The sequence below is a fragment of the Acomys russatus genome, chromosome 16, assembly GCF_903995435.1.
Source record: "Acomys russatus chromosome 16, mAcoRus1.1, whole genome shotgun sequence".
In the NCBI taxonomy this organism is placed as follows: domain Eukaryota; kingdom Metazoa; phylum Chordata; class Mammalia; order Rodentia; family Muridae; genus Acomys; species Acomys russatus.
The window spans coordinates 34,610,560-34,633,756 of record NC_067152.1 but is presented as its reverse complement, the minus strand read 5'-3'; the positions used below and the strand labels follow the sequence as shown (position 1 = coordinate 34,633,756).

The following is a 23,197-nucleotide window of genomic DNA, read 5'->3' as shown; positions in this document are numbered from 1 at the left end:
AAAGTTAAGCTAAGAATAACTTTTTGTTTTGTTCCCTCCACCCCACAAAAGCACAAAGTGAATAGAATACAAATAGAAAATGAACAGCATGCTGTACAGGATGTACAGTAAATTACGCACATCTAGAAATTTAAAAGTCACTTGAAATTGCATTTTGAAAAGAATTTAGAGAGACTCATGAATTCTTCATCACTAACCACATCTAGGATCTCAACACTGAAGGAACATTTTCCCTAATTTTAAGTCATTCTGGAAACCACCAAAGTGACTGGAGTAATCCCACTTAAATCAGCTCCTCTGGCCCTGGAATCCTCTAGCCTCAACAAACAAGCATGCCCTGGCTCATGAAAACACAGCTCCAGCGACAAGAACCTCCTAAGTGTGTTAATCTACTAACATCCACGCCACCTCTTCCCTCTCTGCTTACAGCAGGGCCCCTGTCCCTTTGCTCCAGCAAGCAACATAATCTTTGATGAGGCCCCAATCACATGTCCACATGTCTATGATTCTAAATTTTCCTCCCTCCTCCCTCCTCCCTCCCTCCCTCCCTCCTTCCCTCCAGTCTTCTGTCTCTTATTCAGTGTAGGATAAACAGCTTCTTAACTGAAAGCTTCCCATTTGCATATCTTGCAGAATGGCCAGTTTGTCTCTGCCACTGTGTCTGTTGCCAAGACACTTCGTTACAAATCATTCAAATCACGGTCTAGCTAGAGGATGGCCCCATGTCTGTCTTTCACAATCACTGACAATAAACACTTATTCTTTTTGAAAACTGTGGCCACTTGTTTATCTGCTGAACATTTCTCTCTAAAGGCTTTGTACTGTAAAGGGAAGATATAAAATAGGAGATTAAAGACTGATAAGATAGAATTGCCAAAAACACATTTCCATGGTTCAGGAAATCCTAGCATGCCTAGCTGGCTGTTTGTTTGCAGCATGAATGAAGTCTGTGAACAGACAATTAGAATTGTCTTTTTGTTCCAATGGCTTATACAGGAAAGGAACAGGAAATCCTGATGAAAGCTTGGGCTTTACAGGATATGTGTGAGTATTTATCCCTTGTGTTTGATGTTTCTCTTTCCACTTCTGTATACTTCGTGCCTACATTTGGCCCAAGATATTTGTTCTTTGCTTTTCTAACATGGTTATAGCTCCCAGAAAGAGGAGCCCAAAAAACCAAGCCCAGAGGACAGTGAGGCCCACTTCTTTGAATGTCAGTCCCTTAACTAAGGCACCAGCCAAGGAGAATATAGGCAGTAAGCTTCGAACCCCTACCAAGACCTAGCCGACGAACATGATACTCTCCACTGTTGAGTGGAGAGTGAGATCTGACTCTCACACGAACTCTGGTGCCCCTTTTCTGACCATGTCCCCCAGATGGGGAGACCTGGTGGCACTCAGAGGAAGAATAGCTAATTACCAAGAAGAGACTTGATATTCTGAGAGCATATATAGGGGGAGGAGGTCTCCCTCGGTCACGGACATAGGGGAGGGGAGAAGGGGAGAAATGGGAGGGAGGGAAGAATGGGAGGAAACAGGGGAAGGGCTAACAATCGAGATGTAATATGAATAAATTAATAAAAAAAAGATTAAAAAAAAAAAAAAAGAAGCCTAAGGGCTGACTGGGGAAGTGCTTCTGAAACTTTGCCACCAAAGAGCCTCTCACCAGCAGAAAAGATGGGCAGTGCCACCATGGAGGCCTGAGGCCACAGCCCAAAGCATACTGCAAACTGAACGTTTCTTTGAAATGTCTAATTTCATGTTAACAGGTAGTGAGAATTCTGTATTTTACAAAGCAGGAAAGTCTATGTTTGTTTTAGTATGGGTATTATCTCAATAGTAAAGCCACATGCTTTCTGTTAAAATAATCATGTGAATCCAACACTCCAGGAAGCAATGTAAAGAGCTTCACATAGCCATATTTGCTCACCACCCCAGGGGTTACTCTGCCTCAGTGAGAGAAGCAAGAGCTGGGGGGTGGGGGTGGGGGATGCTATAGTCATAGTGTCTAAATGTTTACCTTTGGAAAAAAGTAAGACGGAAACAATGTCACACTTTTATTTGAATGGTATCTGGGAAAGTAAGTGGAAGTGCTGTGTGACAAAATCTAGTGAGACAGATACATAAAGAAAGATTCCATCATGGCATAAGACAAGAGTCTATATCTCTCGTGGAGAGGCTGAGGCCAAATGAGCAGAAAATCACACAGTTCTCGATTTGGAAGGGACTTCACACTGGGATGGCCCCCGAATGCACATCATACCCTCATAATCCTCCCAAAAGATACTTGAACATGCCCACCACGGGGAAACATACTTTCTCACAGACTTGGTGTACGCTTGAATAGTTCTCCAGTAGAAAACCACCTTGAAACAATTGCAACTGCTCATGGGGCCATCTGCATTTGCGTTGTTTCTGCTCCTGAAACTTCACAGCAGGTTTACAGTGGGGGTCATGTGAACAGCTCAGGCTCCAGTTCTGACCTGACACCTCCTCACGATGTGGAACTGCTATAACAGGACATGACTTACACTCTATTCCTAGAAGACGGGAAATGAATAGAGATGCCTGCCTGCCCCGTGCACCATAGATGAGCGTGTAGATGAAGGTGAAGACAGAGCATATAGAGAGTAGGGCTTGGCCCAAATGGACTCCTGAGAGCCATGGGCCTGCAGTAAAAATGGATACTCAACTCTCTTTAGTATTGTCTTTTCTTGGCCAGATCATCTATTTTTAAACTATATTTTATTAATTTATTCATATTACATCTCAATTGTTATCCCATCCCTTGTATCCTCCCATCCTTCCCTCCCTCCCATTTTCCCCTTACTCCCCTCCCCTATGACTGTGACTGAGGGGGACCACTGCCTGCGAGAGACCCAAACTACAGGGCTGGCCTTCAGATTATCTATTTTTAAGTGCTTTCTCTGTCACAATTCCAGACCTTGCTATATGCTAGAAATGTCTTATTGAACACGTTTAATCTGTCAGTGGCCTATGTAAAGAGGACCCGATTGTTGACTCTTTATGCGACATAAGCTGTAGATAGACGAGGGTCGTAGCCACTGACATGGTCCTGTCTACTATCTTTGTGGTCCTGATCACTGTGTTCCCCTGGTCTCTGATTCTTTCTGTCACCTTTACTCTTGCCCTCAAATTTTTACAGCTAATATTCTAAACCAAAGCACAGAATTTTATGTTAAATCCCAGTAAATAATCTACTTAATTTCAGCCTATTTGAAGTATCATAAAATTGAGGGGTTTTATCGTATACAGTAACTCCCTGTCTGAATTTCTACTTCAGGAAGCTTGATTATAAATCACCATTAGTTATTAAAAGGCACTTAACTGTCTCAGTTCAGGCTGACACAAGGCATGTAAAAATGGCTCTGTGAGGTGTCACTTAACTGAGAAGTTTCTCATAGTGCCTTCATGATGGCCCTTGTCAGGGAGCTCATGAAAAGAGGACAGGTTACCTCCATTCTACTTTTCCTGAGCATCTACTGGGCTACTCGGGTCAAAGAGGAAAAAAAGCTTGTTAGTTGGGTTGGTTTTGGGCAGGCTCATGGCAGACATGTGCAGTCTAATGCACTATCATGTCTCGAGATAAACTTTCATAGTAAAAATATAGAACTTATAAACTGGCTTCTATGGAATATTGTGCTAGCCAATAAAAATTTTCACTAAGAAAATATTTCAAAGTTTTAAATATTATCACATTGACAAATATTCTCCTAAAATGTATGCTGTATATACCCCCACATCTTTCCATGACTCTCTAAGGCCAAGTTCCATATCTTCCATATTCTATGTTCCATTCTCAGTACTACTTTCCTAAGCAGCCTCTCTTACAGCATTAGGATTGTGGAAAATACCCCTTATAGTTCACTATGCCAAGTAGCTTCTAGTAGAAATACACCTTAGAAGAACTTTTAGATGCTATTACATATTAATCAGAAATTGGTTGTTATTCTTCTATTATGCAACTTTTATTTTTTAAAATCTGATTAAAATATTTTTCTCTTTAGCTTTTATACTTTCTCTCTCTCTCTCTCTCTCTCTCTCTCTCCTCCTTCGTCTCTCATCTCTCTCGCCTCTCTCTGCTCTCTCCTCCTCGTCTCTCTCTCTCTCCTCTCCTCTCTCTCAGTCGTTATTGTATGTGTGTGGTATGGTTTGGGTTTATTTTCCATTTTATTAATACATATTTATCACTTAAAATGTAATATAGCATTCTATATTTTCTATGTGGAGAATATAGAAATCTTCCATATGTTCTGTACTTTCTACAGTTTCCTGGAATCAATAGTTTCAATGTTTTAAATACCATGTAGTGCCCTTGCTGATTTGTTAATTGTAAGTTCAATCAGTTCCCTAGGGCACAATCTGAAAGCCTGCACTCATTAAACTCCTAACCTACAAGCCTGTGTTCACACCAGAGGGATGTTTTGTATTTCAAAACAATTTTGTTGAATTTATATATCTACATGATATGGATTCATATCATTCAATTTTATACAAATGCAATAATGTACAAGGTGTTCTAAAATGTACTTTATTCTTATCAATAAATCTATATATTTGACATATTATTGCATCAAATAGATTTAGTGAGACTTATTTTATTTGCAACTTTCTATTTCTCCAAATTATCTACACACACACACACACACACACACATATATGTACACACTTTTTGTACACATGTGTAAATACTTTGTAAGGGAAGTTCCCCATCTCCTCTCTCACTGATCCAGTCCACTTATTTCACTGTTCTTACTACTTTAATATATAGTTTAGCTTGGGAATATGAGCGTGCCATTCCCTAACTAGGGTTAATAATATAGAGTTACAAGAGACAATTTTTCAATAAAGAACAGATTTAAGGTGTAAAATGATCTGCTAGGTTCTAGAGAAACAAGAACAACACATGATGCAGGCTAAACAGATGTAAAGTCTGACAAAAGCCTTGAACACGGGTTAGATCTTACAGGGTGGGCACAAGGTGCCTGTTCATAACAAAGCAAAACTGTCAGACTCTGAACAACGAGGACCAATTCATATGCACTGTCCTTTTAACTATACGCAATTACACCATCCCTATGGAAGTAACTCAGGCAATTATTTTTACTAATATATTAAGATTAAAACAACAATCCTCAGGACACATACCAGATCAGGCTTGCTTTTTCCTGAATTCCAGGAAACCACTAATTGCCATCAATTAGTAGGGGGAATGAAATCCAATGATCATAAGGGATTAATTAGTTTTGATATAGTACCTGCTTAATGGAGCTTAAAGTATAACTTTAAATTATTCTTATTTTAAAATTTCAAAGATTCAAATATCTTTAGGAATAAATTTATTAACCTGAGTTACAAATCCAATTAATGCCTTTCCAGATGTTAAGGGCAAGCAAATTAGATAAATAAAAATTTAACAGTAGTTAACTCTTGTGAGAGAGTGTTTGCTTGGTTGGTTGGTTGGTTTTTCTCGAGACAGGGTTTCTCTGTGTAGCCTTGGTTATTCTAGACTCATTTTGTAGACCTGGCCTCGACCTCCCATCCATCCCCCTGCCTCTGCCTCCCAAGTGCTGGGATAAAGGCGTGTGCCACCACACCTGGCTCTAGGAGAGTTTTAAAGAGAGTAACTTTTGATTTTTAAAATCTCAATTCCTTCCGCCATAGTTTGGGTCTGCTTCCTCTGCTCTCACAGCTAGGATTCTTCTTCCCACATCTTGCCTGGCCTGGTCTTATTGTCACTTTTCTCCCTCCCAGCTTATTCTCTTCTTCACTCCCTATAACTCGTTGTTCTCTCTGCCTAGAATGTCATAACTCAGAGACTTCTTGGCAGCTCCAGAGGACCCTCAGCGGGGATGCAGGGCCCCCTGAGACCCATTTACCCATGTTGATGACCAGACTACCTGCCTAATGGGAAAATTCTATGGCATATTCTTTTTCTTCTTGACTCAATTTTCAAAAATCACTTCAACTTTTATTCACGTGTTGGCTGTCTATGAAAATCTAGAGTGTATCAGCAAAGGAATCTTGCCTTCTTGTCAATGCTTGGTGCTGCGAGCAGAGCCTGACACACAGCAAGTATGCAGTACTAGCCTGTAAAGGACTGGGCCAGTCATCCTAGTCGAAGTCAAGGATAACAATGAAGTTTTCAATTAAATATTCAGAATAACAAACTATCAGAATAGGCTTCAGTAAATATTAAAACTTTTGTGTCTGGGTTTCACTACAATATATTATTTTAAATATATCAAATATATTAATGGTGATATTTTTATTTTACAGAGATTTCTGTGATAGAGATGTTTACAAGAGGTGTTACATTCTTATTAAAAATTAACTGGCATCATGAAAACGGAAGGCTGACCTGCTGCTCAAATCTCTGCTTGACATCTTCCAGCTGCCACACAAACTCCTTGGACTGCTTCTCACGAAGCGACTTGGACCTAGTTAGGTCTGCTTCCACCCTTTCCATCTAGGAAGTAAAAATCAAATTTAAAAACACATTATATTTCATAGTTAAAATTTTGCCCATCTCTTAAAATCCTAGATCGTAAACACCTCAACAATCAGTGACGAAAGTGAGGTTGAGAAAAGAATGAAACATATGACAATTTATTTTAGTAAATTTTAATTATTTCAAGAAGGGAATTAAAATTAGTATACATCTGAATATGTTTTACTGTTACAACAATAAAATATACTACATTAATGAAATAAGGAAAAGACTCCAATGGTCAGTATATTCTCTGCCATGAACTCTGGTGCCCCATATTTGACCACCTCCTCTGGATGGGGAGGCCTCAAAGAAAGAATCAGCAGGCTACCAAGATGAGATTTGACAGCCTATGACTATATAGAGGGGGAGGAGGTCCCCCTCAGTCATAGACCTACGGGAGGGGAATAGGGTGAAAGCGGGAGGAAGGGAGGAATGGGAGGATACAAGTGATGGGATTACAATTGAGTTGTAATCTGAATAAATTAATTAAAGAAAAAGAGTCTAGGTAATCACCACAAGAACTTAAAGAAAAGCATTAGACAAAATTCAATGACTTTTCTTTTAAGATGTGGTTTTTCCATATTTAGCGGAGAGGTCCCCCAGCTTCAGCCTCCCATTACTGGGATAGTAGGAGGCCTTTATCACCAGAAACTGAAAGTCAACATTTTTATCATTAGAAACTCTTAACAAGTTAGACATAAAATATACCTTGACACAATAATGATGTTAAGCCCTAAACTAGCACCACATTTAACTGTGAAAAGCTGAAGGTTCTTCCTCTGAGAGATGGCATTAGACAATGATGTCCACTTCCACACTATGATCCATAGTTCTGGAAGTCCTAGGTACAGCAAGGGTGTACCAAGAGAAATAAAGAGTTCACTAGGAACAGAAATAAAATTATCTAAAGGTGTCACTAAAAACTGCTAGGAGTAACAAATAAATTCAATAAAGTTGCCAAATACATTGTAGCAGTCTAATACCAGGAGTGTTGATGTATTCCACCAAGAAAAAAATTAAGTAATAAATGTTACTTACATGCTAACAAAACCTAATGATTAGAAGTAACTTTAAACAGCTAAAGAATGTACTTATTCAAACTACAAAATGCTGATAACAGAAGCCAATGCAGAGGGAGAGCACTCAAATCAAGGAAATCAGAAATGAAAAGAGAGACGCAACGACAGACACCAAGGAAATCCAAGAATCATTAGGGGTTACTTCAAAAGCCTATATGCCACAAAATTTGATAGTCTAAATGAAATGGACAATTTTATGGATAGATTCCACTTACCAAAGTAGAACCAGACCAGGTAAACAAATTAAACAATCCTATACCTCCTGCAGAAAGAGAAGCAGTCATCAAAAGTCTCCCAACCAAAAAAATCTCAGGGCTAGATGGTTTCAGGGAAGAACTCTATCACACCTTCAACGATGGAACACTATCAAATTCACTCTATGAGGCCACAGTCAACCTTGCTCCTAAACCACACAAAGATCACACAAAGAAAGACAATTTCAGACCAACTTCTCTAATGAACACTGATGTAAAAATACTCAATAAAATAATGACAAACTGAATCCAAGAACACATCAAAGATATCATTCAGCATGACCAGCAGGCTTCATCCCAGGCATGCAGGGGTGGTTCAATATATGGAAACCCATCAATATAATCCACCATATAAACAAACTGAAAGAAAAACACATGATCATCTTAGATGCAGAAAAGCATTTGACAAAATCCAATACCCATTCATGTTAAAAAGTCTTGGAGAGATAGGAGATAAAAGGCATGTACCTAACCACAGTGAAGGAAATATATAGCAAGCCCATAGCCAACATCAAACTAAATGGAAGGAAACAAATGTATTCCACTGAAATCGGGGACACAACAAGGCTATCCACTCTCTCCTTATCTCTTCAATATAGTACTTTCATGTCCTAGCTAGAGCAATAAGACAACTAAAGTAGATCAAAGGGATACAAATTGGAAAGGAAGAAGTCAAATTATTACTATTTGCAGATGATTATGATAGCATACATAAGTGACACCAAAAATTCTACCATGGAATTCCTACAGCTGATAACACCTACAGCAGAGTGGCTGGATATAAAATTAACTTAAAAAAAATCTGTGCCCTAGAAATGAGGAAAACAACATCCTTCACAATAGCCACAAAAAACAAAGTATCTTGGTGTAATTCTAACCAAGCAAGTAAAACACTTGTATTTAAAAAAATTCAAATCTCTGTAAAAAAGAAATTGAAAAAAAAAAAAAAAAAGAGTGGTGTATACATCTCTAGGCATGGTCGATGGGTTTGTTTGTGGTGGATTACCTAACAAGACCGTAAGCTTTAGAGGAAAAAAAAAGAAACTGAAGAAGATATCATAAGATGGAAAGATCTCCCATGCTCATGAATCAGTAGGATTAACATAGTAAAAATGGCCATCTAACCAGAAGCAATCTACAGATTCAGTGCAATTCCCATCAAAATGCCAATACAATTCTTTACAGACCTTGGAGGAAAACTTCTCAACTTTATATGGGAAAAAACCCTGAATATCTAAGACAATCCTATGCAATAAAAGATCTTCCAGAGGTATCTCTATCCCTGATCTCAAGCTGTACTATAGAGCAACAGTAATAAAAACTCCATAGTACTGGCATAGAAACGGACAGGTGGATCAATGGAATCAAACTGAAGAGTCAGAAATAAACCCACAGACCTATTGGCACTTGATGTTTTCATAATTTTATTTTTTATTAATTAACCATTTTTTAATTTTTACATATACATTTATATTATTACACATATATACAATAAACTACCTATAGCAAGAAGAATCATGATATAATCAAGAATTATATAAATGTTACATTCTTAGTGTTTTAGCTATTTGTATTTGACAGCCTTGAAGAAAACATCTTTTCTATCTTGGTGTGCCTAAAATTCTGAACGTAAATCAATCTCCATCACATGTTGTCATTATCAACTTAAAACATCTATCTAGACCTAAAAACATCATAACCCCTAAACAACTAAGCCTCATTGTAAAACTAAGCTACCTGGTCTTCAACTCCATCAGAGATTTGAGAAGGAATAAACTTGATTACCTGAGTATGCCTGGAGTGCAGTTTAGTAGCTTTCTAAATGAGAAGATGACAGAGACAGTTTGCTACCTGAGTAGTCACACAAAACTCCATAATGTTGGAGCATCATCTTCAGCATTCTGGCCTAATATATCTGACAGAGATATTTGTGAGGCAGGAACTATTGAGGACTTGCTTAACCTGTCTTGGTAGAGTTTGGTCATTGACTCTGCCTGCATCCAAGCTTGCCTTTCTTTAGGCAGAATTCTGTCTATGGTAGAAATGAGGACATTTTGTCCAGTGGCTAGTTTGCCACATTTGAAGCCATCTCCATAAGGAGGGTCTCTGATGCTCAACATCCTGATACTTGATTTTGACAAAGAAGCCAAAACCATACAATGGAAAAAAGATAGCATCTTCAACACACGGTGCTGGTCTAACTGGCTATCTATGTGTAGAAAAATGGAAATAGATCCTTGTTCATCACCCTGCACAAAGTCCAAGTGGATTAAAAATCTCAGCATAAAACCGGACACACTAAATCTGTCAGAAGAAAAAGTAGGGAAGAGCCTTGAGCTCATTGGCACAGGAGACAACTTCCTGAACAGAACTCCAACAGCCCGGGCTCTAACATCAACAACTAATAAATGGGACCTCATGAAACGAGAAAGCTTCTGTAATGGAAAGGACATTGTCAACAGAACAAAACATCAGCCTACAGAATGGGAAACCCTACATCTGACATATAGTCATATGACATATATTCATAACCAGATATTAGCCACATAATACAGGATAACCACACTACAATACACAGACCTAAAGAAGCCAAAGAACAACGAGGACCCTAGGGAGGATGCTTAACTCTTGTTAAGAAGGACAAATAGAATAGATACCAGAAGCAGCTGAAGAGAAGGAACAGGAAAGGAGCCTGCCATAGAGGTCCTCTGAAAGACTCCACTCAGCAAGGGATCGAAGCTGCTTAGACTCACAGCCAAATTTTGGGCAGAGGGCAGGGAGTCTTATGGAAAGGTTGGGGGTTAGAAGGACCTGGAGGGGACAGGAGTTCCACAAGGAGACTAATTGAGCCAACAAATCCAGGTGGAGGAATGGGGTGCTGCAGAGACTGATGCACCAACCAAGGACCATGTACAGTGAGGACCTAGACCCTCTGCTCAGATGTAGTAGACAGGCAGCACAGTCTCCTTGTGGGTCCCATAATATGGGGAGTAGGGGCTACCTCTGACATGGACTCTGGTACCCACTCATAGATCACTTCCCCCTGGGGCAGCCTTGCCGGGTTACAGAGGAGGAGACAGTCCAGATGAGACTTGATACGCTGAAGTCAGATGTTAAGGGAGGAGGGCTCCCCCCTTCTGAGGACTAGGGGAGGGGGTAGGATAATGAGGGAGGGAGGGTGGGACCAGGAGGTGATGAGGGAGGGGACTGCAATCGGGATGTAAAGTGAACAAATTAAAAAAATAAAATAATAAAAAATGTTTAATTAATAAAAAATAAGTAAGACAAAATCAAAATCAATCATACAAAAAAAGAAAGAAAAAAGTCAATAAGAAGAATTCAATACAAAGACATCCGTGGTCTTTGGTTAGAATAATTAATACTTTTGTTAATGTCCACATCAACCAAAGGAACCCCCTGGCTCAGTGAGTCTCTATCAAATTACCACATTTGAAGCTGTTTCTATAATGAGGTTCTTTGATGCTCTGTGCAGCCCTGGCTGTCCTGGAACTTGCTCTGTAGACCAAGCTGGCCTTGAACTCAGAGATCTGCTTGCCTCTTCCTCCGGTGTGTGCGCATTAAAGGCATGAGCTCGCACCACCCAGCCATAGCTAACATCTTATTTTAAAATTTATTTATTTATTTATTCACTTTACATCCAGTTGTAGCCCCCTTTCTTCTCCTCCTAGTGCCACTGTCCCTCCCCTATTTCTCAGAAAAAGGAAGCCCACCTACCAACCTACCCCAGTTAATCAAATCCCATCAGGACTGAGCTCATCTTCTTTCCCTACAGCCTGGCAAGGCAGTCCTGCCAGGGGAAAATTATTAAAAAGCAGCAACGAAGCCCATGTCAGAGACAGTTCCCACTCCCCTTACTAGCTGACCTACATGAAGCCTGAGCTGCCCCTCAGTTACATCTATGTAGAGGACCTAAGTCCAGTCCATGTATGGTCCTTGGTTGGTGCTTCAGACTCCAGAAGACCCTCTGGGCCCTGGCTATTTGGCTGTTTGTCTTCTTGTGGAGCTCTCGCCACCTCTAGGTCCTTTTATCCTTCCTCAGGCTTTTCCACTAAACTCCTATGCTTTGCTCAGTGTTTGTCAGAGCAGCAGCTCACCATTAGCAGCTGTGAGTCTCAGCATCTGTTTGAAACTGCTGCTAGGTAGACCTCTCAGAGCACAACTCTGCTAGGCCCCTGTCTGCAAGCACAGCAGAGTATTGTTAATAGTGTTGGGGTTGGCGCTCTTACATGGGGTGGGTCTTGAGTTGGCCCAGGCATTAGTTGAACATTCCCTCAATTTCTGCTCTATCTGTTCTATGTTTAATTTTGGAGTGAGTTTTGGAGAGAAGTTTTTGTGGGTGGGTTGCTGTTTTCCTCCCTCCACTAGAAGCCTTGTCTAGTTAGAGGGTGTCCTCTTCAGTCTCTGTAACCTCTGTTACTAGGGGTCTCAGGTAGGAGAGGAAGTGCAGAAATAAGGATAGAGATCAGATCTAGGGAGAGCAGGGTCAGCAGGGATGAGAGAGGGGAGAAAAAGCTTGCAGAAAAAAGAGAAACTGTGGGCAGGGGGCATTTCTGTGACAAGCTACAAACCTAAGTCAGGATAGGCTTCCGGGAGGATATAAGGGGACTCTAACATAGTTAACATTTTATACCTGTTAGAATGATCATTAATTAAAAGCCAATGCTGAGGAGAAAGCAGAGAGGAAAAAAAGGAATTTCTGATACTGGTGGTTGGGATGTAAATTAGCACAGTAATTGTAGAAAACACTATGGAGTTTCCTAAACAAATAAAAGCAGAGCTATCATTTGATCTTGTAATCCAACTACTGTGTATATATCCATAGCAACTGAAATTGATATGTTGAAAAAATATTTGCTCTCCCATGTTCATTATAGTGTTATTCACAGTAGCCAAAATATGAGATCTCTCCAAATATTCACAGGTATACATACAGAGTGGTGTGTTTGCAAAACAGAATCCTGTTCAGACTTTGAAAAGAAGGGCACCTGCCATTTGCAACAACCCGGAAGGGGTACCATGTTAGATGAAATAAGTAAATTCAGGAAGATAAAACTGCATGATCTCACCTATATGTAGAATCTGACAGAGTCAGGCTCATGGAACAGAGAGGACAGTGGCAGCTACCAGAGACCATGGAGAGAGCAAAGAATTAGGACATGTTGCTCAGGACAAAGTTTCAGTGACATAAGAGGAGTGGGGTCTAGTGACCTGCTCCATTAGGAGGAACTGTAGTCAGTGACGCAGCCTCAAATCATTAAGGATCTTACCACAGTGAAGGGAAGTAATAAAGATTCTAATGCTCCTGCTGGAGCAATCCACGTGGCAGAAAGAAGTATACGATGCACCATAAACTGATATGATTGTGACTTGTGAATTTAAGGAATACTGAAGTCATAGTATCTTGAGACTGAAAGTTTTCTTATGAGTGAGTGAAAGGATAAATAAACCAAAGCAAAAGGACAAGGGAAAAGAAAGGACAACCCGGGGATTTCAGACCACTTAGTAGTTTAGTAGAAAACAATTAAAACATAGAAAAAGACTTTTAAGATATGTTAAGAAAAGCCAAAGTAAATAACAATGGCTAATAAGTAAAAATGAAATATATTTCATTTTAGATTAACACTGACCGAGAATGCCAAACCCCACTCCATTCTTCCTCCACAATTTGCGTAGTATAAAAAACAAGCTTTACAAAGCTTATCTAAAAGTAGGGTTCTCAGTTGCCATAACGACAAAGAATTCTGCTTCACCACACATCATCATTCCAAATTCCATTCTACTTCAAACAAAACCAAAGGGAAGCAAGAGCTCCTTTATTGTGTATCCCTGGCTTCAAGAAAACCCAAGAATATAGTCTGGCACTCCAGTCAGAAGCAGGAGCAAGGCTGCATGCATTTCTGTGCTGATTGTTGCATACAGAAGTGAGAACTAGAGGTGGTGAAGGGCACTGGGATCTCCCTGACAGGAGCCTCAGGCTCATTCCTTGCCCAAGGAAGGAAGAAACACTTCAGAGAAAACCCAGGTACCCAGGGATTCAAGAGAGTACTGTGGGACTTAATTGTTTCCCAATGTAAGAAGGTTCAAGAGCAAGGATCTATGAGAGGACAAAGCTGCCAGGGTCACAGCTGCTGCCTTTCAACCTTGCCCTAGCAATTGCAAAGTGATCTCTCTTGTCCTGGACATCTGGGAAGGGGAGGGCAGAGGGCAAGGAAAGAAGAAAAGGGAAAAAAGGGTATGAATTAGCTTAGAGTCCTCTTTTAAGCCAGGATATGATGACCTATCTTTACTGTCAACATCATGGGCTTGGAATCACCTAAAAGACACACTTCTGGGCTTGTCTGTAAGGACATTATAAGAGAATTGACTGAGAAAACCCACCCTCGATATGGGTAAATCATCTCACAGGCTGGGGTCCCAGATTAAATAAACAGGAGAAAGGGGAATGCAAGCCAAGCAGCAGCATTCATCTCTCTCTACCTTCTGAGGACACAGTGTGACCTCCTGCCGCTATGCCTTCCCACCATGATGGACTGCACCCTCAAACTGTAAGCCAAAATAAACCCTTTCCTCCTTGAGAATCTGCAAGCCTAACTCCTGTCAATAGCACCTAAATCATCCAATTTGCATCTCATTCCTGTGAACTGCATAAAATGTTCACCCCTTTCTATAACAAAAGTCTTTAACTAGATGACTCTTGATTTCCTAAATAAGATCAAGGTTCTAGGAAAAAGAAAGAATGTACAATGTGTGAACATGTAGCATTTTCCATGAGTTACAATCATAAAAAAATAAATGGGTTTTCTCTAGTAAAGTGTCCTGGGCCATAACATCATAAGCAATATGACATATAATCTAAGTTGTACAATTACAAAGTTATATAATGTAGAATTGGAGTATACTTTATTATATTTAATTGATATTTAAAGAAATGCTAAGAAATGGTCTTTCAACTGTTTTCAGATACACAGACATAGATAGATACATAAAGCATAGAAATACACAGACATGTCAACAGATAGATACAAATGCCACAAAGTAGGTCTTGAGAGAAGGCTCAGCGGTTGAAGTACTTTCCCTGCAAGTATGAAGACCAGAGTTTTTATCCTCAGTCAAAAGCAAGGTAAATGTTGAGTGTATATAGTGCCCACTTGTAATTACAACTTTAGAATACAGAGACAAGGGATCCCAGAGGAGTGTGGTCAGCAAGACTGCCACATTGGCAAGCTTCAGTCTGATTGACAGAGCCTGCCTCAATTAATAAAGTGGTAGAGACATTGAGGTTGGCTTCTGACATCAACCTCACACACACACACACACACACACACACACACACACACACGTACATGTATCCATGCCTGGGTAAATAGAGAATAAAAATAAAAGTTCTGAATGAAAATAATCAATTAACATTAATTGATTTCATCTGTATTTATCTATGAGTGATAATCGTGTCCGTTTCTTTACTTGGGCTGGGGAACTTTGGGAATGCTGAACACATGCTCTACCACTGAGCTCCATCAGCCGCAATAATCACTATCTGATATGAGAAAGGCGATATGTCTTTTTCATATATTAGTATGGGGAGTGGCCAGTTTAAAATGAAAGAAAGATAAAAAGTAGAAGCATATCTGGAAACAATTAACTATAAATTACTATCATGATTAGAGAATTTCTTAGTGTCTTTTTCTGCTGTGAGATAAAAGACACTAACAAAAGCAACTTAAGGGAGAACGGCTTGTGATGATTTGAATGAGAATGGCCCCCATGGGCTCATGCTTACTCACCAGAAAGTGGAACTATCTGAAATGATTAGGAGGTGTGGCATTGTTGGAGCGGGTGTGTCACTGAGGTGGGCTTTGAGGCTTCAAAAGCCAATGCCAAGTCAGCATTTCTTTCTGCCTTCCAAATAGGATGTAAAGCTCTTAGCACTATGCCTGTCTGCATCCACCATAATGATCATAGACTAATCTTCTGAAACTGTAAGCAAGTCCACAATTAAATGCTTTCTTTCATAGGCCTTTCCTTAGTCATGGTTTCTTTTCACAGCAACAGAACTGTATTTATCAAGACCAGTTTACCAAGGCACAGTCTACCATGATGTGAAAGTCAAGGCAGTGGAAGCCTGAAGCAGCTGGTTGCATTGTTTAACAAGCAGGAAACAAAGAGGGATGTGTGCATGCTGGTGTTGAGCTCATCTCTCCAGCTTTTACAGTTCAGCATCCTTTAAGGAGTGGTGCCATCCATAGTAGACAGCTCTTCCCAGCTCAGTTAATGTAACCAAGACAATCCTTCACAGGCTTGCTCATAGGCCTATATCCAAGGTGATCCTAGGTTCCATCATGTTGACAACACTGATCATAACAAAGAGTTTGTATAAGTTAAACAAATGGAAAGCATAATATAATATTAATGGATTAAGTATTCAACCCACTAGTCAACAGAACTGGTTTTCTGTAAAATTTTAATCAGAGCTCTAAAATTAACAGCATGTATCTATCGAATTATTGTTATAAGTAAATAAATAAATAAATAAATAAATAAATGGACTAGACTATAAAGCAGGGTATTTATCAGAGAACAAAAGACTAGAAAAGTGGGGAGGGCAAAAGACCCTGAAGCCACAAGTTGCCTGAAATCTATAAGGCAGTTTTGCAGGATTAAGAACTTTCATGAATGGCATACATAGAGCTATCTCTTTCACATATTAGTTTTATTAAAGATAAACATAACTCATTACTGTTTTTATTCAAGTAAATATTCTATTCCCAATAACTGATACTAATAAACAAGAAGAAAAGTTCTTCAAAGTGAAAGAAACAGTAGAAAGTAAACCTTTTACAGTTTGTTTCTACTTTCATTCATGGGCCTCATTTTGGAAACAGAGAGCCTTTTCCTAAGCCAAAAATTTTCTTTTTGTAGATTGTAATGCCATTTCTGCTATCTCTATCAGCCTCTAAGTAGAAAGAGATGCCCTGCACTCTTCTGGCTTATACTAAACGGTTTTGCAGAAAACTTAAAGCTCATAAAAGAAAAACAGAAAATGGAAGGAGGCTACAGCAGAGCAGCAAACCCAGCTCTCTATACAATAAGTATGCTGCTTGATTCCCTTGTAGAATTTAATCTACACCAGCCACACACTTTTTAAATAACTGATAATCTTGAATAGGAGACTTCTTATCTATCACGCCTTGCCATATATATTTTAACATTTTCTTTAATGTTTACTCAAGTCTCTCCTATAAGAATCACTTGATTAATGTGTGAAAAAACCTAGTCGTAAGAATTCCATCACACATAGAATTCCTTAGTACTTATATAAATGGGGTTTTCTTATCTTAGAAATCTGATTGCACTTGGCAAACTGTGTGTAATAGAAACCATTCCTTCAACAAGAGACAACCAAAACATCATCCTGCTTGTGTCATCGCTTTTAGTATTCAAAAGTGTGAATTAGCCCCACCCAGCAACCCAGGCTTGGCAAGAGCTGCTCATGAAAACAGACCATGGAGACAGGGAATGTGAAAAGTAAAGAGATTCCAGAAGCATGTGCTATTTAGGGCCTTGTGGGAGCTCACTTAGCTCAGAGACATGGTAAGCAGAAGGTAAGAGCACATGGACTCTAAAGGTAAAGATGAGGCAGCCAGGTGCTCTGGCAGCTTTGGTGGAGGTGAAACTGGAGCCTGGCATAGCACAGAACAGAGACTGTCTGAGGAGTGATACAAAAGAAAGGGTATTTCCAAAATCAGATCTCCAAATGCTATATCTCATCTCTAACTACTCACATTTGATGGCCACCTCGTTTTATGTGAGGGTAAGGTTCTTAACGGAATGGTTCCACAGTTTTACCCCTCTGTGAATTCTCTGACTGAGCTGTATTAGCGACTGGCTTGACAAGAGATGTCAATGGCTTCAACAGCGGCATGGACACCATGGGGTAGGCCAAGTGCAGTCTGCTCCAGTCCACAAGAGACAACTCATACTGTTACTGTTAATCTGGCAAGAACTCCGCTGCTGGAAAGTTCAGAGACCCTAAAGGTGAAGCCGATGACTATTATCTTCTAACTATGTATTTCTACAGCCACAGATTGGTGCAGCTCTCATCCTCATCAGAGAAGCATCTTTGGTTAGTGGGCTGCAGTTAATAAAGAGACTCACAACTGGTCAAGATTCAGAGAAGAAGTGTTGGTGGATGGTTCACCAATACACGGAACATCTCTATCACACACCCTGTCCAAAAAGCTCAGGTAACCCTGCAGACTGAGAATGGAAAGACTGCACAAGCCATAAGCCAGGGACGACTGCGCAAAACTGTCTTCTGACATGACAGGGCTGTGTAAATGAACTTTCAGCAGCTGTGGCTGCCGACACAAGACAAACCAGTCAACATTCAGCAGGGAGGTAGACATGAGCCCCAATCTCCAGCCCCAACCTAGTGACAGTTGGCGCTGCTAGGGAAGGAAGAATCAGTTTTCTTTATGAGTGTGGTCTCTGATAGCTGAGAAGGAGGAGGGAGGAAGAGGAGGAGGGGGAGGAGGAAGGAGATGAGGGAAAAAGAAATAATGAAGTTGGGAAGGTGACATAAAGTGGAGGATCCAGACCGAGCAGGAGGGTAGGAATGGGGGCGGGGGAGGGGGGATGAATACAATAAACCACAGTGTATGAAATTTATAGTTGTATTTACTCTCAAAATATAAAAATGTTATAACAAAATAATAACATGCACACACATACAAGCAACATTATGTAGATGGAACAGGTTGTTTTTGTATACTTATATAGATATTTATCTCTAAATACGTGTGCATGCACACACACACACACACACACACACACACACACACACAAAAACAAACAACAATTAATGATAGAAAGAGGCCATGAGTTTCAAAGAAGGTAAGTAGGGTTTTATGAGAGGATTTGGAGGGAGGAAATGGAAGGAAAAAACAAAGCTTTCAGTTCTATTGTTTTACTAAGGTGGTATTACCTTGTTACCCAAACTAGATAAGGACACATGCACACACACACACATATGCACAGACACACATTCCAAAAAAATTATGCATAACACTGCAAAATTTCTCAATAACATACTTGCAAACAAAATTCAATTATCATGTTAAAAAGATCATCCACAGGAATCAAGTTCAATTTAATCATAAAGATGGTTCAACATATATAAATTAGTAAATGTAACACATCACATAAGGGGACTCAAAAAATCACATGATCAGCTCAATGGTTTCCAAAAACTATCACACATCTTTTCATAATGAAAGTTCTGAAGAAATTAATAACAGACATGTATCTCATGATAATAAGGGGCATATACAACAAACCAATAGGTAATATTATATCAAACAGGTAAAAAGCAAATCAGGACTGACACAGTGGTGTCCACTTTCCCCACTGTTATTCAACACAATGCTAGAAGTCTTGAACAATACGACAGCAAGGAAGACGTTCCTCTATACCTTCACACAGTATGCTCCTACACAGAGACCATAAAGATGCACCAGAAAAGCTTCACACTGATCAACACTTTCAGCAAAGCAGTGGGATCCAACATGAACAAATAAAAAGCAGTAACATTCCGTCTCCCCCTAATGAGATTGCCAAGATAGAAGCTGGGAAACAATCTCGCATCATCTTAAAAAATAAATAAAATACTGAGGAGTAGTAAATCTAACCAAAGAAGTGAAAGACATCTACAATGAAAAATTTAAAACAGTGAGGAAAGGAATTGAAGAAGATATCAGAAAGACCTCCCATTCTCATGAATGTACAGAATATCATGAAAATACCTATATTTCCACAGCAATCTACAGATTCAATACAATCTGCATCAAAATTCCAATGAGCTTACTCAACGAGAAACACAAGCCCTAAAATCTTTATGGAAGCACAGAGATGGCAAGAGCAATGCTCCACCATGTCTGATCTCAAGTAACGACACTGAGCAACAGAAACACACAGGATGGAGGACCCTAAAATAAACACCTCCAGCAAGCTAATTTTTGACAAGTATACAAAAAACTATACCTTACAAAGAAGACAACCTTGTCAAGAAATAATACTGGAAAACTGGATGTTCCCAAGCAGAAGAAACATGAAACTAGATTTCCTAGTTTGTTTTTTTAAAGATGTTGTAAGATTGTTTTTCTGGCTTCCTTCTTGGCAAACTTCCCTAGCTCTCACCCCATACAAAAATCAATTAAATGGATTGAACCTTAATGTAAGACCTGCAACTCTGGAACTGTTAAGAGGGAAACCTAGCAAGAAACACAAGATATAGGCACTGGGCAAGGACATGAGGAAGAAGATGCCAACAGAGCAGGAAGTAAACCTCAAAGCTGAAGCCAAGGGAAGAAACAGCCAAGAGAACGGAGGGCATCTTTGCTAGTTTGTATCTGACAAAGAGTATTATGTAGGTTATTTAAAGAGTTACTATGTGGCCCAGTCTGGACATATACCCAAAGGACTCTAAGGCATATACCAAAGAACTACCTGCAAATCCACGGTTAGTGCAGCAATGTCTACCATAGCCAAGTCACAGAATAAGCCTAAGTGTATGCCAACAGAAAGATGAAGAAAGAACTGTGGTATACAAAATGGAGCTGTGGTCAACTGTAAAGAAATGTTTGCTGGAGAATGGGCACAGTTGGACAGTGTCATAAAAGTGAAATAAGCCAGGCCAGCAACACAAATCTATTTGTTTCATTTCTAGATCTTTGACTTTAGATACAGACATAAAATCGTGTGTGTGTGTGTGTGTGTGTGTGTGTGTGCTGTGCAGACATGCTGTGTGTACATGTCTGCACAGCACACACTTGTAGTGTACTGATATCAAAATTTAAAGAAATTTATCCAGGGGAATAAAGGAGAGCAGCAGGGGATGAAGTGGGGAGAGAGGGAGAACATGAGAGTGAACAGAGCCAAAGTGCACCATGAAAGTACACGGTCACTGTGACTGAATGTGCGTCCATAAAAATATTTAATAAGTAAAAAGTAGTAAAAGAAAAACGTGATACCTGCAGGAAAATTACAAATGGGGACTTCTGCCTTAATCTTAAGGCATAATGAAATGATTTTTCCTTTTACTTTCTACCCACATGTCACATTACATCCGTCCATAGTGGTGGTCTCTCTTCTTTCATCCCCAACTTTCCCTATTCGTGTCTCTCCTCTTTTATTTCTCCTCAGTCACCTTCAGTCAATTGGATAATATTTCTAAGCACTCCCTGGGATGGACCGGTTTTCCTGTTTCTCTGCATCTAATAATTCACTGTGTGCTCTCCTCTCTATTTTCCTTCTGCTTCCATGGAAACATGCTTGCTTTGCTTTTTGAATGTTCTTAGAATGAAGTTGAGGGTGAAGTTAAGAATTTCCTCTTTGGACATACATGTTTCAAGATACAAATTTTTCTTTATTCACTGCTTTACCTGAATTAAATAAATTTTGATATGTCATATTTTTTGCTTTAAATCAGCTCAAAATATTTTCCTATTTTCTTTGTTTTATTGTCCTTGACCCATGAATAATTTTTAAAGTCTGTTCTTTAATTTTCAAATATTTGAGTGTTTCCCAGATTCGTCATTTATCTCTAATATATTATAATGTTATTCAAAAATATACTTAAGCATAATTTTAATCCTTTAAAAATTATTGGGACTGGTCTTGTGGCCAAGCAAATCATCTGTTCTGGAGAATGTTCCATGAGTACCTGCAGTCATTGGGTGGGGTAACTAAAATCACCACCCAAGTCTCTACTTCACCTAAGTGGCACAATCAAAACCAGTGCAGCACAATAGAAAACTTTCCAGCTTATATGAAAATGAAAATTTCCCAAAGAAGATAAGACAAGACCTCTGCTCTGAAATGAATTCAGCTGATCTGTAAGATGAAAAGAAGCCTCCACATCATCCAAGGTATCCCAACAGAACTCGGTGATTAGAGAGCACTCAGTATAGGCATTTCTGTTTTTATATGCTTTCATCCACAGGCTTTGGGGCATCCATTTGTTAAGAATTATCAATAACCCAATCCTTTGATTGTTCAGCAAACTTCCATATTATTTATTTGCTCTTGTCCATCCTTTCATTTGTTTAGTAGCATTTGAATGACTGAAGTTTGGGACATTTATGAAGAAAGTTGCTGTCAATATTATGCATAAGTTCTTGACCACACCTGTTTTTATTTCTCTTCATTAAATACATAGAATAAAGGCATACAATATGTTTAGATATTTAATTAACTGACAATCTTCTAAAATGGAAACACCATTTTACATGTTTTCTAACAACTTATAAGAGCGCCAACCATACCACATCTTCCTGAACTTTTGATATTGTCTGCTCATCTTTATCAGTTTAGCCATTCTATCTAAATGGTGACATCCCATTTTTGCTTTGGTTTGCATCTCATTAATGAGATGTTCAGCATCTTTTCATGTGCTTACTGGTCTATCGTATATCTTCTTTGAGGTGTCTACTAATGCTTTGCCTATTTTTGATTGGGCTGTTTGTCTTTTTATTGTGTTTTATTGATGCCCATATTTTAGACAGATTCTTTGAAATATATAAATTGAAATATTTTCTCATTCTCCAGCTTTTCCTTTTATTGATATTTATTGGAGTCTTTCATAGAGCAAAACCCTTTAATTTTGGTAAAGTCAATGTGAGAGTTTCAATTCAAATTAAATTTCTAGTTTTATTGCATTGTGGTAAACAATGTGTCTTTTTTGATAGGTCAAGTTTTAGAAATAAAATGAATTTTTGTGCATGGTCTACTGAATTTCATAACTGATTTACAAGAGTAAAAATTTAATGTGTTGTCTCTACATGATAAAAGTAGAAAATTATTCTGGTTCATGCTCCCCAGTCTAATAGAGAAAAATGTGAAAGTACCTGATGACTGTGGTCTCTCTGCATCCCTAACACCTTTCCAGACATGTGACCCAAGCAGTCCCGCCTTTGACACACAAACATATGCCCTTTGGTCTAGTTTACAGACCTGTATTAATGCTAAGTTGTATGATTCTTTATTACAGTCATCCTTTATTTCCCCTGAAAATTAGTGAAACATTTTCATAATCCTTTTAACAAAATTTTGGTTAATTGTATTTTAGTCATGTCTTTTAAAAAGAATATTTGTGGATTTAAGTCTATTAACTACTACTCATTAAACAGAAAAAGTTAGCCTACTGTAGTTTACAACTACAAGAGTATACGTGGCTGTAGACTGGACATTGCATTGTGCTCTGCTCCCACTCTTTGGCAATATTTCCTCTCAGGTTTTGCAATTATCTTCTCAAGATAGTCCTGAAACTGTGC

General features: G+C 39.1%; 1 protein-coding gene across 1 annotated transcript in view; it reads right to left on the bottom strand.

Annotated features, from left to right (window-relative positions):
- Positions 1–23,197, bottom strand: part of Cep112 (centrosomal protein 112) — a 444,738-nt gene that overhangs the window by 287,635 nt on the left and 133,906 nt on the right. The window contains exon 18 of the mRNA XM_051158947.1: positions 6,383–6,490. Within this exon, the coding sequence (XP_051014904.1) occupies positions 6,383–6,490 (108 nt within the window). The remainder of the gene's footprint in view (positions 1–6,382; positions 6,491–23,197) is intronic.